The sequence below is a fragment of the Sabethes cyaneus genome, chromosome 3, assembly GCF_943734655.1.
Source record: "Sabethes cyaneus chromosome 3, idSabCyanKW18_F2, whole genome shotgun sequence".
In the NCBI taxonomy this organism is placed as follows: Eukaryota; Metazoa; Arthropoda; class Insecta; order Diptera; family Culicidae; genus Sabethes; species Sabethes cyaneus.
This window is the reverse complement of record NC_071355.1, coordinates 84,922,800-84,939,153: the sequence shown is the minus strand read 5'-3', so window position 1 is coordinate 84,939,153 and position 16,354 is coordinate 84,922,800. Positions and strand designations below refer to the sequence as shown.

At 40.0% G+C, this 16,354-nt stretch overlaps 2 protein-coding genes across 6 annotated transcripts in view; one reads left to right on the top strand and one right to left on the bottom strand.

Annotated features, from left to right (window-relative positions):
• Window positions 1-5,229: 5,229 nt before the first annotated feature.
• The window catches only part of LOC128739145 (signal peptide peptidase-like 3), a 38,461-nt gene continuing 27,336 nt past the window's right edge, over window positions 5,230-16,354 (bottom strand). For all 4 annotated transcript variants that reach the window (XM_053834550.1, XM_053834549.1, XM_053834552.1 and 1 more), the window contains exons 3-7: window positions 7,614-8,111; window positions 7,162-7,284; window positions 6,458-7,106; window positions 6,280-6,400; window positions 5,230-6,193 (exon numbers count right to left, since the gene is read on the bottom strand). In XM_053834550.1, coding sequence (XP_053690525.1) covers window positions 6,125-6,193; window positions 6,280-6,400; window positions 6,458-7,106; window positions 7,162-7,284; window positions 7,614-7,872 — 1,221 coding nt within the window. In that variant the 5' untranslated portion in view covers window positions 7,873-8,111 and the 3' untranslated portion in view covers window positions 5,230-6,124. The remainder of the gene's footprint in view (window positions 6,194-6,279; window positions 6,401-6,457; window positions 7,107-7,161; window positions 7,285-7,613; window positions 8,112-16,354) is intronic.
• On the top strand, window positions 11,406-14,425 carry LOC128739150 (solute carrier family 25 member 44). Of its 2 annotated transcripts, none has more exons than XM_053834564.1 (3): window positions 11,406-11,618; window positions 11,800-12,219; window positions 12,633-14,425. In XM_053834564.1, exons 2-3 carry the CDS (start codon window positions 12,076-12,078, stop codon window positions 13,449-13,451), a joined length of 963 nt encoding a protein of 320 aa, XP_053690539.1. In that variant the 5' UTR covers window positions 11,406-11,618; window positions 11,800-12,075; the 3' UTR covers window positions 13,452-14,425. The 2 variants fall into 2 exon arrangements, with proteins under 2 accessions (XP_053690539.1, XP_053690540.1); XM_053834565.1 differs by having other exon boundaries at window positions 11,754-12,219.

Here is a 16,354-nt window from a genome sequence, read left to right as displayed (position 1 = left end):
GACAACGCAAAAACTGCAGGTATTTATTAATCGCTGCCTGCCGTGTATCATTCATACCTGGTGGCCTGACAACTGGATATCCAGCGAGGAACTCCATCGTCGACGTCATCAACGGCGATAGCAACAGAAATTTGAGAACGAAGATGGAAATGGATCGGACACACGTTGAGAAAAGGAGCGAACCCGAACGAGATCAGACCAGGCTGTAGACGAGAATCTATCCTGGCGACAGGCGAAAGCTATGGCGGGTAACCGTCGGCAGTGGAGATCTCTGATTTCATCCCTTTGTTCCACCGGACCACCAGACATCGACACATAAGTATTTAAAATATTTTTGTCTACAACTTTGCTATTATCTACAAGCCATTGTTTCAATAAAAAATATTTAATTCATTAGTACACTCAACCCCCGCTAATTTGAAAAACACCTCGTTCGGATTAAGGGGAAACCGAAAGTGGCTCAAAGATGGCTGGATAAATGGCTACCATTCGAAGCATGTATTGTTTTGCGCCTTAAAAATGCATCTGTATTGGCAGAGCACGCTTTCGCCACGTAATCAGTGCTTCCAGCGCTGTTATAATGTCCTAAAACTTGTAATTCAATTTATCGATCTGCTGTGTATCAATAAACGCTCAGCAAAACATAATTGCTAATGGAAAATAAATTTAACTGAACATATCGATCATTACGTGTTCATAAAAGCGACCAATGTATAATTTGGAATTAGTTAATAGATATTTGGTTACGCACATATTTCGTTGAACTAGCGATTTCGGAAAAAGCAGCAACACAGTATCAAACTTTCGTCACATCAATGAGCTTTTAAAGCGCTTTCAACTTTCGCCGCATCGATGAGCTTAGAGTGAAATAAACAAACAAAACGCAAACGCAGGAATCAAAAACGCAATCCGATGCAAGCGGATTAATTAAACATCCTAGTGATCCTACGCATTATTCAGTTGCTGCTGTTAATTTTGATTGAATCGGAATGCCTTGATAAAGAAAACAAACCCTTTTTCGGGATGTTTGTAGTCAGTGCGGTTGGCTGCGGATCAGCTGTTTATGTTTGCAAGCTCCGCTATTTGACATATATTACCAATACTAATGCAATATTCAAATAAACGTTTAGGTTTTTAACGAACACATGAGATGTACAGTACAGTGTTTGTCGCACTAACACAATAACGTTAGCCACTTTCGGTTCCGCCTTAAGCGAATTCATTTTTAATCTGAATATTTGGCAACTCTATTCATTTTCACACACGCGCAAGGCGCGCAATGAAATGAGACTTAACGACTTTGCCGCCTTCAAGAATATGGCCGTATGTAGTACCTCTTTCCAGCACAGAATCCATCACAAGAACACCTGGAGGTCACCAAATCAGACAGAATCACAGATCGACAGTCGGCACTTCTCAGACATTATCGACGTCAGATCCTATCGAAGCGCTAACGTTGACTCGGACCACTACCTAGTGATGGTTAAGATGCGCCCAAGACTCTCCGTTGTGAACAACATTCGGTACCGACGCCAGCCTCGGTTAGATCTCGCGCGGCTGAAGCAGCCAGACGTCGCCGCAAACTACGCGTATTCACTCGAAGCTGCGCTGCCGGAAGAGGACGAGCTGGACGAAGACCCTCTCGAGAACTGCTGGAAACTATCAGAACAGCTATCAGCAGTGTAGCGGAGATTGGGCATGTGGCCCGGAATCAGCGGAACGATTGGTTTAATGATGAATGTAGGAGGGTGATGGATGAAGAGAATGCTGCGCGGGTGGCCAAGATGCGCAGTGCCACACGTTAGAACGTGGAAAGACACAAACAGAAGAAGATGCAGCGAAACCAAATCTTTAGGGAGAAAAAGCGCGAGCTGGAAGAGCAGGAATATGCAGAGTTGGAGCGGCTGCATCGTTCTCAGTAAACGCGAAAGTTCTACCAGAAACTGAACGGATCTCGCAAAGGCTTTGTGCCGCGAGACGAAATGTGTCGGGATAAGACTGGCAGTATTCTGACGGACGATCGTGAGGTAACCGATAGGTGGAAGCAGCACTTCGACGAACACCTGAATGGCGCCCAGGCGGAGAACCATGGCGGCGGAGCAAGCAATTTAGACGGTGCAACAAACGGGGAAGAGGTGCCAGTCCCAACGATAGGCGAAGTTATGGAGACCATCATGCAGCTAAAGAACAACAAGTCAGTTGGAAAAGATGGCATCGGAGCGGAGCTTATTAAAATGGGACCAGAAAAGCTGGTCGTTTGTCTACACAGACTAATTGTTAGAATTTGGGATACGGAACAGCTACCGGAGGAGTGGAAAGATGGGGTTATCTGTCCGATCTATAAAAAGGGCGACAAGTTGGACTGTGAGAACTATCGAGCGATCACCGTTTTCAATGCCGCCTATAAAGTGCTGTCCCAAATCATTTTCCGCCGTCTATCACCAATTGCGAATAGATTTGTGGGAACTTATCAAGTCGGCTTCGTCGAAGGTCGGTCTACAACGGATCACATATTTACACTGCGGCAAATCCTCCAAAAGGGCCGTGAATACAGAGTTCCCACGCATCATTTATTCGTTGACTTCAAATCCGCATACGATACCATCGACCGGAAAGAGCTATGGAAAATCATGGACGAGAACAGCTTCCCCAGGAAGCATTAAATGCATACGATGGATGATACACAGTGCTGTGTTCGGATTTCGGGTGGATTGTCAAGTTCATTCAAATGACACAGAGGGCTTCGTCAAGGTGATGGTCTTTTATGCCTGCTGTTCAACATAGCGCTATACAAGGTGTTATGAACCGAGTGGATATCAACACGCGGACGATATTCAACTTATATAGTCAATTCGTCTGCTATGCCGATGACATGGATATTATCGGCAGAACATCTGTGGCGGTGGCTGAACAGTACACCAGACTAAAGCGTGAAGCAGAAAAGATTGGGTTAAAGGTAAATACGTCTAAAACAAAGTACATGCTGGCCCGAGACCGAACGACACCGCTTGGGTAGTAGTATATTGATCGACGGCGATGAGTTTGAGGTAGTCGATGAATTTGTCTACCTTGGCTCACTGGTAACGGCGGACAATGATACCAGCCGTGAGATTCAGAGGCGTATTATCGGAGGAAGTCGTGCTTACTATGGGCTCCACAAGCAATTGCGGTCGAGCAGACTAAGTCCCCGTACAAAGTGCACCCTGTACAAAACGATTATTAGACCGGTTGTTCTCTACGGGCATGAAACATGGACAATGCTCGAGGAGGACCTGCGAGTGCTCGGAGTTTTCGAACGACGAGTGCTAAGAACGATCTTCGGCGGTGTAGAGTTGAAGGGAGTATGGAGGCAGAGGATGAACCATGAACTCGCACAGCTTTATGGCGAACCCAGTATCCAGAAGGTGGCTAAAGCTGGACGGATACGATGGGCAGGACATGTTGCAAGAATGCTGGACAACTACCCTGCAAAGATGGGGTTCGCCTCAAATCCAGTAGGAACAAGACTACCAGGAGCGCAGCGAGCAAGATGGTTAGACCAGGTAGAGCGAGATCTGGCGGAGCCCTCAACCGAGTTACATGGAGAAACTTTGTTCAACAGGCTTTGTCTAAGGACATCAAGGTACCTAAGTAAGTAAGCAAGGCGCTCACCCTATGAACTTGTTGTTTTGATTTGACAAAAACAAACGTTTTAAAAACATTTCAATTATGCGCGAATTCTAAACGTCTGGATTGTAGAAGAGGAAGCTAGCTCGACAGTTTCAACTAAAACGGTCTATTTTTGGTCCTTTTGAAAAAGCAGTCGGGATCCTGAAAAACAACGGATAATATCATGCAATTACTTTTTTTATGAGCACATCTATATGCAAAGTTTCGGCTTAATCGGAAATGACAAATTAAAAAATAATCGTCATTTAGCATGGAATGGCTCGATAGCCTGCATGCCATATAGAACGATAACGGCCAGTGATGTGTAAATTTCTGCAGCCGCTCATGATCTAGTACTCCAAAGTAGCATCTTCCTTCCGAAAGCATATCAACAAAGCCATTTAAAGATCATGTGACCAACACACAGAAAATACCTCTCTTTGATTATTGCTTTGCTGTAATTTCCATCATCAACGAGTGTCATTGACTTAATGATGCTGGTACTACTGAGTAATTGAGTTACTTTGGCCATTCTCAAGTTGGATTTCTCTATGTGCCACAAGTCAATATGTGCGAGATTTCGAGGATAAGCTTCTCACGATCGAGAGTAAAGTAACACTAAACGCACTTCTTAACGGCGATATAGCAGTAGACGAAGGTGGTACGGTCTTAATATAGAAGCACATGCAGACGCAGACGACGATCTTTTCCCGATCTTCAGGAAGCAAAGGAAAGCGTTAACTGACTTCGGCATCCACCGTAGATGAGTATTGTCAGGTATGCAGGCATGACAGCAGCGTTCAGCGTATCGACTTAAATAAACTTCGGAAGGTTTTTCGAATTCAGCATGCACTCTGGTTCAGTTTTTAGCACCCCATCGGCATCTCTATATCGAGCTGCAGTAAAAGTCAGCGACAGCATGTCCGGGGCTCAAAATTTGACAGCGGGCCCAAATCAGACTGCTGGCAGTTGAGTGAAACGCAGTGCTGAATTGCTATCTCATTTTCGCACACACGAGATGTTGGCGGCGAGAACATGGTTGTCTGTCATGGGCTTGGTTTTTAGACATGCATATAATTGTATATTGTATATAACTTTTGAAAAACAATAAAACCGTTGGTCCAATTGGTCCAACCAATTCCCAGTGAGCTACTAAAATTCAATAACGAACTAGTAGTTAGAGCTCGGCAGAGCTGTGTAATTAACAAAATTTATCGGAGGAATGGGTGGAAGATATCGTGTGCCCAATCTAAAGAATATGCGACAAGCTAGTTGGCTGCAGTTACGTTGCGATTGAATGAAGCATCGCATACAAGGTCCCAAATATCTTACTGACATCAGTAATCAATAGCAAAAGAGTTCGTGGGAAATATGAAGCGTAATTTCGGGTCCCTCAGTCAGCGTTTCATTGATTTCAAATCAAATTTGCGATGAAATCATATTCCTCTTCCATCAATAACGGATTTCTCGGATTGTGTAACTAACCAGCTAGATTGTTCAAAAACGAGTTTTATTTCACTATTTCAAACAGACTTCTCTATTCAAAATAAGGTATACATTCGAGATAGGCATGCACAGAGAGTTAAGAAATTATACAAAATTATTTATCACATTTTTTATATTCTTTTGTCATGTCGCATGTAGCTATATGTATGTGTATGTGTATCCATGACTGATGTTTGCACATTTTCTATCGCTAATTCGAATCTATTTCGAACAAATCTCGCAGAACACATGTAGTGACCTCCAATCTAGTCTACTCGAAAGATGCAATCAAAACGGTACCTGACTGTCTGTACATACAAAATGTAAAGTTTTCTACTAATTTGACTTGACTGGGACATTACCTCCTTTCCGTTTCACTTCATCTCTATGTATCTTTGCTCTAGCCAAATAACGATTGATAAAAAAACCGTACGTTTCTTATTGAAAAGACATGAAGCATAGTGATTTTAAAATTAGATGAAAAAAGCTGTAGGTACTGTATGAATATGGTATTTGCTCTGCATGGGAGTATATAAAAAATTGCTATGTTTTGATTAACGAAGTCTAACTTCTCTGGCGCACAGATTTAATGTAAATTAATCGTACGTATTTATTGCTATAATCTTCGAATGGAAAAAGAACTAAATATGTTAAAATTCACAAAAAACATATTTCTAAACTTTAGGTATTTTCTATACTAACTTGTAATGTAGCTGTCTGTATTCACGTATATTTATTCAAACTTGTTTGTTCTAAATGAGAAAGCCCACAATTGCTTTCTCTGGAGTATAATGACGCATGATGACATGTTTTTCCGCCTGTTTCTTACTTTGTTCGATTTGTTGCTAAACACAATCATATTTAATCTGAATCGTTAAATTTTTAGCTTACACTATTCATGTTTTCATTCTGTAGAATTTGTTTTACTTCACTTTTCAAGGTAATCTTAATACTATATATGTATGTCTTCGTAATAAATAGCGGTTACAGTTTAAACCTCTAACTGCTTTGATGTCTGTTGAATAATGAATGGTTCACTCCACATTCGCCTCAAATCACCCTGGAAATATACAAAGCATATGTCAGCATGGTAGAATGAAGAAAACTATTTCCTACTAGTTTTTGTAATAGTAATTGAAATAATACCTTCAAATAAGCCATCGTCAGCAGAGGTAGCAATGTGAACGGAACTAGATACAGCAAGGCTGGTTGCGCTGCCTTAAAGACCTCCGAACTAACGGTTGCGGTTAGTAAACCAAGAAAATAACTAAAAAAATGAAACGTTTTTTACGATGCTTTAGAAAAAAAGCATGTGATAACCTACCCTAATAAGGAACAATGGAAATAAGTAAGCTTCGAGCCAACTCCTCTTGGTGGAGGAATACCAGTTTCTGCTGTTTGCGTGCATTGGGACTTTTTATATGCATCATAACGAAGTACAAAGCACAGCAATAAACCTGGCATGACGATATCACCCAGTCCAAGCATGGAGAAATGACCGCTGTTGTGAATACTGGGAAATACCAGCTTTCCTGGCAGGTTCAACTTGGGCGGTTCCCTGACAATGCCTCCGAGATTCAGCTTCCGTGCGACGATTCCAACTGGATTATCCGCGGGTCGAGTCGCAACCTTGACCATTACGTTTGTACTAAAAATGTAGGACGAAAAAAATACCCAAAACACATCGTAGATCAACAGTCCTGTGAGTAGTAGAGTGGAGACTTTTAGACTAGGTAACCGAACAAAGGCAATAAATGCAACGCAAAGTCCCATTCCCATGGCATCCATCAGTAACCAGTGACCAGTTAGAACCCAGATACACACAATCGAAACCGCCAGGGAAAAGCTGAACAACTCGGCTGCTGTAAAACGACCGCATACTCCGAAAGATATCCGATTACCATCTGAGCAGGGACGAATAATGTACTGACACATGGGTAACAGCAGGAACGCTAAAGCAACGGTGGCAATGACTGTAATAATAAAAAAGTGAAATAATTGGAATTAGGATTATATATCTTAACTTACTTGCTGTACAAACGGCGAATAACATCTGCATCGAATCGAAAAAGAAGAACATCACTAATAGTGAAATTGAAGCTCCCAGTGGAAGACAGAGAGCGTGCATCGTATCCAGCGTAGCAAATTTATCTGTAAAATATACAATAATGTAGTTCTTTTTCTTTATGATATAAATACAATTACGACCAATTTGTAGTACTCGAGATCGAGAGCATAACAAAGATTACTGTAGTGTAGTTATTTGTCATTGAATAAAATTCTTGTAGCTAAAATTACCAAGTCAATTTGAAATAAAAGTTTCTTTTCTTGATTCAGGTTTCTTAATTCGTCAGTTTTGACACCTATCATCCCAGTAAATAACTAGTGATTAGACATTCACAATAAAACTATTATCAACATTTATTTTTGGCCCAGGAATCACGGAATCTTTTTATCATAATAAATGTAATATTTCTTACTTTGCTCCTGCTGAACAGGTTCGCCCGTGATCAGATTGTTCATGCTTTCGCTCTGACGCTTTTTCTCCTTCTCACGTTGTTCTTGCTCCATATTGAGGCTGCGGAAGCTACCATATACAATCAGGAGCATAGAAATCAAGCAGGTTGACACTCGAGACGAATCCATGATTGTATACGAGGACCACTGATACTCTGCCTGCGGTTGCTGCTGCTGGAGTATATCTTCTTGCTGTATACCAGCAACAAATCCTTCCGACATTGCGCAATCGGAGCGTCTCCTCGAAGGTGGATTCCTTTCGAGGAACCCGATGTGGACCACAAACGGTCTGAAGCGATCCTTGCACTTTTGCCCCTGAGTATACAAACGTTGGCCAAATGATAAGGCAGGCGTAGCTAATTATGCGCACCACCCAATCAAACGGCTATAAATCTTGAATCTTTTTACTAATGCATTTTTGATTTGTTCATGGCTACTTTTTGTTGAATAGCTGATGGAATCTGTAAGAAAGAAGAAAATAAACATATGCTTTTGAAAATTTGGCAATAAACCGAATAAATATACGATTTTTTCAGATTTCAATTCAGTTTATCAACCTTATTTTCATATTTAAAATATTGCTTTCTAATTTGAACCGACTTTTACAATATTCAAGTAAAATGCGATACGCGATGAGACTATTATTGTGTGTATATAATATGCTTTATGTCGCCGCACGAAGCTAACAATGTACAAAACCATTATTAGACCGGTAGTTCTTTATGGACTTGAAGCCGTGACGCTGCTTACGGAGGACATACGCGCCCTTGCCGTGTTTGAGCGGAAAGTGCTGCGGACGATATTTGGCGGAGTACAAACTGAAAGCGGAGTGGCGGAGGCGTATGAATCACGAGCTACAGGCACTGCTTGGGGAGACTCCCATCGTACATCTAGCGAAAGTTAGCAGGCTACGGTGGGCCGGACACGTCGTAAGGATGCCGGACGACAGTGCGACGAAAACGGTCCTCTTCAACAACCCCACCGGCACCAGGAACAGGGGGGCCCAACGTGCACGATGGCTCGACCAGGTCGAAAGCGATTTGCGGCTTCTGAGACGACTAGGAAATTGGCGACGAGTGGCCCAAGACCGAGTTGAATGGAGACGAGTGCTTGAAACAGCACGAGCCACCTCGGCTCTATGCTGCTGAAGAAGAAGAAGAAGAATATGCTTTATGTAGACTCATCACTGCGACCGGGTATTTACTGTAATCTGCACTGCACTGCTATAATCGCTATTGAGGGAGCTATAAGCTATAAGTTAATATACTTTTTATGCGTGCTTGTGTGTATTGGGTTTACCCGTCCTTAAACGCTCGCTTTACTCCACCCACCTCGCTTTTTGTTGCCAGTACCCTATCCAATTACAGCCATTACTGGCGGGGCTGAACATTACATTTAACTATATAGTAGGAGTGATTTTTGCACTGTCAAGAGGCTTCATCGGGGTATTAAGAGTTGCTGATGTGCGACGGTGTCTGTGGTTGTTGGCATCAAGAGACAATTTCGCTACAGAAAAAGTTTCCTGATAAAAATTGCGGGTACGCATACGCAGCGAAGTGCGAGTGAGATAAATGACAGCAATCTCTATATAGAATTTAGCCATATTGACAATGAGTGGTCTGATTCTACTAAGATTCGAGCCCACGACTATTTACTATGCTTACTTTACTATTTGTCTATAAAAATCAGATGAACGAATCTGCTCTGCGTAAATTGGTTACTATGGCTTGGTCTATGGCTGTGAATTTTATGCCCAGACAGTGTCTACAAGGCTGACAGGCTTTGCAATGCACTTTACACTGATTAAGTTCAAAGATATATCGCTCTATTGTGCAAAATTGATGTAAACAAAACCGAATTGATCGGAAACAATCAAGTCACACTGCTACAACATTTTGCTCCGCAGTGAGTGCTGGCAGTTTCCTTTTGCTCAATGAGAGCATTTAAAGCCGAGCAAAACCGTGGGCTTAAACCGTCATTACACATTACACCCTTCTTTATCGACAGACTTCGAAGCCGGCTGTTTAGAGCACAGGAAAATTACGGGGCCAGTGTGACGATCTTACTGACTATCTAGCAAGCACCGCCTAGCCAAGATTCGAACATACGACGACTGGCTTGTTAGAACAGCATCGTACCTCGAAGCTAACTGGGCGGTTGAGAGCATGAGCATGAGAGCATATGAGGATGAGATATGTTTCTGTAACAACGAATTTGTTTATTCAGTCTGGGTTGGAACTGGATGAATTTTTGATGTTCATTTGCTCCTATTTTATAGAGAAAATTTCCTCTCATTTCAACCCGGGTTGAATAAACAAATTCGTTATACGATAAGCATTCATGCATTGGTAAAAAAATCCAAGAAAAAATCAGTGAAACACATCGAAGCTCTCTCTTCCTCGATTCTCAGAATAACAATCAAACTGTCAAAAATAACCATGCTGCAGGAAGGTGAAATAACTATAAATACTACAAATATTTTAAAAATTAAAAATGTTGCCAGGTTTACAGCCTATGTCGCCGTGAAAATCGGAAGAGAGAGACACCAATGAGAATTTCGCATTGTTATTTAGGTCTTTTTGATAAGTTACGTGATATTTTTTTTCTGAATTGTAAATTATCATTCCTACCAGTGGTTAGTTACGTGGGTGTATATAACCTTTAATTTTAGAGCTTTTATTTCGTTCCCAACAAACATTTTTGGTTACGAGTAGAGTTTGGAACCAATGGAACAAGCGTTTAATAAGCTGTTCTACAACAAAATCGTTTCTTGGGTTATGTTGCGCACGCGTGCGCATCTGCTAAGATACTAATAGCGAATTCATAAATTAGCCTGGCTCAGGTCGATTAGCACTCAGTTTTAATCGAGGTGCTGTCAAAGCGTTCATAAATTAACCGAGATTGCAGCTCGGTTAAACTGACAGCATTCAGTTTGAAGCGCAGGTTAAAACTGTCTAGCAATACGGTTTACGGGTCCATCTGTCAAACTGCCCGTCTCGTTCATAAATTTCGCGTTCGAGTTACCACGAACCAGGTACCAGGTTAATTTATGAATTCGCTATAAGGCTAACATCATGCCAGTATTTTGAATCAAGAGATTTATAGCTGTCAGCAGTTAGGTAACTATAGAATCCATCTATGATCTATCGTCACTACGACTGACTGCATCAAACAAGAGACAAATTTACAGCCAAAGCCGTATTTCAGTTGAAGCGGTAAAACAAAAACAAAATCAACCACCAACGGAGTGCAATGCAATTAACGCAATACATCACCGATCATTAACTGCATGCATTGAAATTTGAACTTGCATACTACAATCATTAATGCTCCATTCTGTTGATTTGGCAACGTATACCGTTGAAAAACCTGGTCCTGTACTGTACCACCTACCACACGATACCATATTCACCATTTTCACCACTCACCGACAGAGCTGGCAAAAGCATTTTTCATGGATATATCGTGACTACGAAGTTACAGAAATTTAAACAAAAAAAAGAGGATGGTTTTTTGTTGTTCAAATATCGGTAACTTCTGAGATTTGAATATCAGAAGAAAAAGCTTAGCGTATATTACATATTCAATATGATTATGGAATATGTACACGACCTATAATACGACAGATTTTCTTGGTAAAGGCTGATACAACAAAAATTGGCAGCACTTCTCACTAACTCTGTCTTTAGTGTCAGATGTCAGCGATGTCAGTCTGTCTGTGTCTGAGTGCTGTGTCTGTCAGTCGTCAAATATTACGCGATTTATCAGTGAAAAAACTCAAGTTCAATAGAAAGCAGAAACTGAACAAACAAAATTGTGTGCACTTAGGAATTTTAAAACAAGTCTTATTCCTTCGAAGAACTCGTGATAAGTATATAGTCAGTTTGTAATGATGTGCTGTTTTAGTAGCTGATTATTCACGCAACAAAACCAAACTTGCGTTTTGAGTTGAACAGAGTGTTTTCAAGGTGAGAGCGAGACGCAAGTACGGCTGAATACTCTTCCTTAATATGCTGTGACTGTCAGAAAGTTATATAAACATTGTTTTAGTAATACAAAATGTAATGACTTTCAAGGTTTCAATGATTCTATATTACTTTCAGTTGCATCCAGAGAGCAGAAGTGGCACTCATATCTTGTACCTTTCAGGGTCATCCGGTGGTGTTCCTTTGCGTTTGGCACAAATCTAAATGTAATGACGGTCAAAAGGTGATAAGCCACTATCAGACGAAATTATAGCGATCTAGAACATTGGTATCAATTTATATGCTCGGTTTAATGGCTTTAATATGCCAAAAAGAATGAATGTAACGATGACGTCACATCAGTGTAACGTAACAGCATAAAAGTGGATGAACTGTAAAGTAACTGTATAGTAGAAAGATTTGCGTTGAAACCCACCTGCACCCAAGCATCCGCTCAAAAATGGATACTTCAAGCGGAGCCTTTATCAAAACTATCGAATGGGACATGATGGACAAAAAGAAATTTTTCCCACTTTCAATGCTGAGCTCCTTTTCGGTGCGATGTGCATTATATCCGCTGACGGTCATCAAAACACAATTACAGGTAAAACTCATTACGATCAGTTGCAATTGTTGTTCAAATTCACCACAGTGCGTTTCTCTAACGGCAGTTTGGTTTATCATGAAAGGATTGATGAAAGGTTGCACCTGACGTGTCCGTCCATCAATATGATCAATCAGCAATTAGCTATCCAGTTTTATTCCATTTCAACTTATTGCCCACTCATTAACTAACGATGCAAAAATGTATATTTAAGCCTCGAGTTGTTGAATCGAGCCATCTATTATTGACCACAACCCCAAAATCTAGTAGATCTCGAAGTTTTGAAATACGCTATCCATTCGATTATCTAGGCTATCTAATACTTCTACAAAGTAAATCTTATTGATTAGTTTAACAATAAATCTAGTGCATAGACGTCGATGTTAATGACCAAACAACTTTGTTCGTTACAGGTCCAGTACAAAAACGACATCTATAAAGGCATGATCGATGCCGGAATTAAAATATATAAGAACGAAGGTTTTCCTGGACTCTATCGTGGATTCTGGATTTCCTCAGTGCAAATCGTGTCCGGGGTGTTCTACATTAGCACATACGAAGGAGTGCGGCACATACTAAACCAACATGGGGCTAGTCAACGAACGAAATCTCTAGTCGCCGGTGGCTGTGCTTCACTGGTCGGTCAAACTATCATAGTTCCATTTGACGTGATATCGCAGCATGCGATGGTCCTAGGTATGGGAGCAGCGGTTGGCGCGAAAGGAGGAAGCTTAAATCCACTAGGTATTAATTTCGACAAGCAAAGTAGTCGAATACGAATAACGGTGGATATTGCAAGGGAAATCATGCGGAGAGATGGCTTCAAAGGTTTCTACCGGGGGTACACAGCCAGTTTAATGGCTTATGTGCCGAACTCAGCAATGTGGTGGGCGTTTTATCATCTGTATCAAGACGAAATTTTGAAGGTTTGTCCACCGTGGGTGTCACATCTGCTAGTACAGTGTGTGGCCGGCAGCTTAGGAGGTTTCACCACTACGATTATTACAAACCCACTGGATATTGTACGGGCTCGTCTACAAGTGCAGCGACTAGACTCAATGCAAATAGCCTTTCGCGAGCTGTGGCACGAGGAACATTTCCACATGTTCTTCAAAGGTCTCACCGCGCGGCTGGTACAATCGGCCGCATTCTCATTTAGCATTATCTTAGGCTATGAGACGATCAAACGCGTCTCTGTGAACGAACAATACAAACATCTTATAAAGTGGTGATTTGGAAATTGTGATGCGCCAATTTCGTGCAGTTCGAATCTGTATAGCAAGCTCAGGTTGAAAGACTGTAGCCTACAGAATGAAAAAGAAATAATATAATGCCAAAAGACCTCGGCCGCTTGGCTTCTCTGCCTAATCTGCGAGTCTTTAGTTTTAACCAGTTGTAAACATATGTATCATTATTTGTACAAGCTAATAAATTATCTGTAAAACTTGGTAGCAAAGTAAACAATGTTATTGAATTGTTGGAATTAGGTTTTTGGGCAACGAAAAAGTAGACCAAAGTTGCTTCCAATGAGGCGTATACAGAAAAGGAAATGATGAAATAGTGCAAAATATTATCCTAATGTTTATAAAACCAAAATTTCATAAATCAGAACTAAGCATAATGTCAAACTTCGCAAACAAATCGTACTGTCCAGTATCAATTGTTTTTGAAATTTAACGTTAATAACGACCAATGTCTGTTTATTTCACACCTGTTTATATCTCATTGGCTCCTAATATTTTCAAAGTTAAAATAATATGGAACCTATTGTTACATGTTATTTAAATTTCTACAGCTATTGTTCAGTTTGAAACAACAATACGACGAACATAGCCAATGCTCAGATCGATTTTGAAATATGCCTTTCATGCACACTTGCGGTTGCCAACCTACTGGCCTGTATTGTGGCACTTTGCAATCACTTCGCAGGGACAAGACAGCTGCTGCAGCTTTATTTACAATAATTACTCTCAATGTTACCGCCACTGTCGTTTCTGTAATGTTTTTAAGGTAATTTATTTCCGTGTGTTATTTGTTTGGGTTCACATTTTATAAGCTAGCAATTTGACAGCATATAGAAGAAGATGTATGACATCCAACCCATTGAACAATAAGTATATGAAGTATAAATAAAACTGTCAAGTATATATACTTGCTTTTAGAAGCACCATTCGAAGAAATAGTCAATGTTTTCATTCTCTGTACAAAAATGAAACGTAATAAAAAATATACTTTAATTGAAATCTATATTTATTGTTAGTTTTTTTGTTTTGTTCTTGTCAAACGAATGCATTTTACAAATGATTTGTGTAGTTATAGCTTAGTGTTCAAAACTATATCAAAGTAGAGTTATGCTCATAAGCATTTATGTTATGAAAAATTTCCCTAATATGTATAAAAAAGACAATTCTAGGCGTTTTTCTACATTATCGCAATCAGAATGGGATCTAAGGATTTCAAGATTAGATACATGAAATTTTTGCATGGACATTTTTTAACAAGTTGTGAAAGAAATATTGATAGATTCCTTCTACATGCACAGGAAAACACAAATATCCTTAAATGTATTCTACTTCGACATCGCTTATTTAAAAAAAATTATGACTCTTCAACCAGCACGAATACCAAGAATTTTTTTTCATAAAAATAATGTTCTCGTGAAATTGTCACCATTAAAAGAACAAAAAGCGGTACCTACACTAAGAAAAATACATTTTTCCACGAAAACATAGTTTTTCCGACTGTGAAAAAATTTGTAAAAAACTTTCCACAAAATAATTTTCCTGGAATACTAGACAGTTTGCTTTCATTCTCTTAAAAAAATTCTATAATGCTTGGTTCAAGAGTTATGATTTTTGAAACAAGCGATGTCCGAGATAATCAGAGTTTGCTGAGAATTAGACTAATATCCTCAGACTCAATTTGAAAAATGCTCATGTCATTTCTAATTTATCTGCGTTGCCTTGCGAACAGAAGAAAGAAAAGCTGTGAAAATTAAATTAGTTTTATCTATGTGAATACTTATTCTCTCAATATTTGAAACGCATGCAAAAGAACTCGGAATAGCTGTGAGTACTTTCATGAGCAGGAATCAAAGCATATCTAATTCATGTACGATAACGGTATGCTACATGGAAGCGAATGAATGATAACCACATCCAACTGTCTATCTTCAGCATTTTACCTAACTGAGTGACTCTACAGGGTTGTACACTTTGAGCATGCCATCTAGTTTATACATGCAAGCAACCTTGCGCGACGTTCCAACCCATGCCCGGCTAGGGCGTTGTTACGCGTTAGGTTAAAAGCAAATTGAATATTTCACATGTGTTGATTAAATTTAATTTTCTTTCTCGGAACGGCTAACCAACATGATGGCAAATTAGTTAATTAAATTATAAACAATTATCTTAGAAGAGTAAATTTGTCCCCCACTATAATCTAATAACATGAGCAAGAGTTTGAAACTTACGATAATACGATAATAATCTGCCTGAACGCTGACCAAACCATGCTATTCGATAAACTCAATTTCTGATTTCGTGGAAACAATAAGATTCAGATCGAACCGAAACCAAATTAATTTGTATGCAATTCCGTTCAACTCAGGAGATGGCAGAAACATTGACGAATTGAATTGATCACTCCAACATTTCAGAGCTGTCTTTTTGTCGGTAGCTGTTATATTAGATGGCTACTTGGGTGTTAGATGCAAGTCCATCAGTACGTCTCGAATATTCGTGATTTGAAAATCTGTTTTCCTTTGCGCGAGGTGGGGCAGTTAGAGTCAAGACTGAGAGAAGGATATTTTTGGTTTGATTTAAATAAAATACAACCACAAAATATTTCAATTAAAAAAATGCTTTTCGTTAACAGTAGTGAAACACTTCATGCACGCAAGCAAAGTACTTCCGAAAGTTTTTATTGACAATGTTGGATGCAATTAAATACAATTTCACGCGGTTCAGTCGATAATCTAAGGCAAAGCTTTTTGTACAGCTCTGTGTCAATATGCGTTCAGGAATAAATGGATCGAAGTAATGGAAAAGTTGCTCAGATGAAAAGCAAAAGTGGAAGCACTTCGCTGTTACACCGATAAAGTGGGGTGTCGTGTTACTACATGACCACGGTTGGT